The sequence below is a fragment of the Pteropus vampyrus genome, unplaced genomic scaffold, assembly GCF_000151845.1.
Source record: "Pteropus vampyrus isolate Shadow unplaced genomic scaffold, Pvam_2.0 Scaffold12, whole genome shotgun sequence".
Lineage (NCBI taxonomy): Eukaryota > Metazoa > Chordata > Mammalia > Chiroptera > Pteropodidae > Pteropus > Pteropus vampyrus.
Genome location: NW_011888793.1, coordinates 13,557,738 through 13,559,583, shown reverse-complemented (window position 1 = coordinate 13,559,583; position 1,846 = coordinate 13,557,738). Strand labels below are relative to the sequence as shown.

The 1,846-nt window shown below is 55.7% G+C and overlaps 1 protein-coding gene across 4 annotated transcripts in view; it reads left to right on the top strand.

The window, feature by feature from the left end:
* The first annotated feature begins 1,124 nt into the window (after positions 1 to 1,124).
* TNIK (TRAF2 and NCK interacting kinase) overlaps positions 1,125 to 1,846 on the top strand; it is a 366,909-nt gene continuing 366,187 nt past the window's right edge. For all 4 annotated transcript variants that reach the window (XM_023524725.1, XM_011380421.2, XM_011380430.2 and 1 more), the window contains exon 1: positions 1,125 to 1,578. In XM_023524725.1, coding sequence (XP_023380493.1) covers positions 1,522 to 1,578 — 57 coding nt within the window. In that variant the 5' untranslated portion in view covers positions 1,125 to 1,521. The remainder of the gene's footprint in view (positions 1,579 to 1,846) is intronic.

Genomic DNA, 1,846 nt, shown 5'->3' with positions numbered 1-1,846 from the left:
AAAAAACCTTCAGTACATTTGGCCAGATGTAAATTCTCATCTTAACAGAGGTACAGCTAATGCTTTCAAAGCTACTGCTATATTTGGCAAAAAGTTCGATTTTAGCGTTTCTTCCTATGTATTTCGCGTGGACAAGGCTGGAGAGGAAGAGCTATGCGGAGACTGGGCTTGGAAGTGACTTCACACTCGATTAGAGAATGTTACATTTACCACTGTAAACATTCAGTCTTTAAATGAGAAAGCGTGCAGAGTGGAATCACTCTCTGGTCGTCCACCTCCTATGTTACATCCTATCCGCCAGCCAAACTTTCTTCATCAGCCGCGGAAACGCTGCCAGAAAGGGAAATGTAGGGTCCTGAGGCGGTGTGTACTGCCTTACCCAGTGTTGCCTTTGGCGTTACCCAAAGCATTCAAGTTATTGCACTCAGAGAACAAGCTTCTGGTTTCAATTCGGTCGTTTCCGTGGAGAATTGCGGCACCGGCAGGTCCTGGGTGTGGCGATGCCAAGAAGGAGCTCAGATTCCCAGCTTTCCCGCTTCTGGCAAACCTACCTAGCTCCGAAGCGGCAAGTGACCAGCCGACCCGGATCCCAGACACGACCCAGCGGCGGGGACACATTGCCGAGGCGCTGCGCTGGGCGCACTGTGCGAGTGCGCTTCTCCCCCATTCGTTCCGTGGCTGGAGGCGGATCCGTTCCCTGCACACAAGTCCTTATATGCACCGGTTGCTCCAGTCCACGTTACTCCAGCCCCACAAATAATTAATGCGGGAGGGAAGGCGTCGCTTTTTTTTCCCGGATATTTTTTCACGCTAGAGCATTTGAATCCTACCGAGAAACTCTGAGATGCGATTGAAAGGCCATATTGTTGCAGTGCACGAATTGGATACACAAATAGCCCCTTTGCCCGCACGATAAGCACAGCAGGGTTCAGAAACTGCTCTTCAGAGCTAGCCTGAATAGCCCGCAAAAGCATGGGCAGAAAGGGTGCCCGCCCCTCCCCCATCCACGCTAGTGCAGAGGGAACCGGTCAGGAAGCTCGGCCTCTCCCCAGTCGGAGACCACGCCTCCTTTGCCTTTCCCCCCACCCCCCTTTACTCCTCCCAGGAAGCGGTGATAGACAGTTCTGTTTGGTTCTCCACCCCCACCCCCCAGCTGAGTGGAGGAGTTGATGTGTCTCATAACAGCCAATGCAGCCGCCATCCACGCACAAGCAAAGCAGCATGTCCCATTTAAATACACCCACGCAGCCCCAGCGCCCTTAGCTGATCAGGGCGCGCAGCCCACACGCACCGCGACTCCCGGCTTGGCGATCCGCGCAGGTTGGGCTCCGGGACCCGGCGGACCCAGGCGAGGAGGATCGGGATCCGGCTCCGTGGAGCCAGGGTGGGCGGGGGAGGCTGGGCCCGGGAGCCTCTGGCGCGACACCCGCATGAGGACGCGAGTGAAATAGACCAAGGTGGAATTTGCAAGGGAGAAGCTTCGGAGTGGTTTTGGTCCATTTCTCCGGCATAGAAGTAGACATGGCGAGCGACTCCCCTGCTCGCAGCCTGGATGAAATCGATCTCTCGGCTCTGAGGGTGAGTAGAACATGTTTTCTAATTTCTTTCCCATGGTTTGGGTCAGGGTGAATGGGCTTGGTGCGTGGACTGGGGCTGGTGGGCAGAGGCGGGAGAATGCGACACGTAGGGAATCTGGGTTCCTGTTTGGTTTTGGGGGGCTGCTGAGGCGCTCTCGGCTGAGTCCCCCGGGCAGAGGCTGTGAGGTACGTGTTCTCCTTTGGTTGTGGCCGAGAATCCCCCGAGAGCGCGTGGAGCTTATGCCAGTTTCATCTTAGACCTGTGTAAG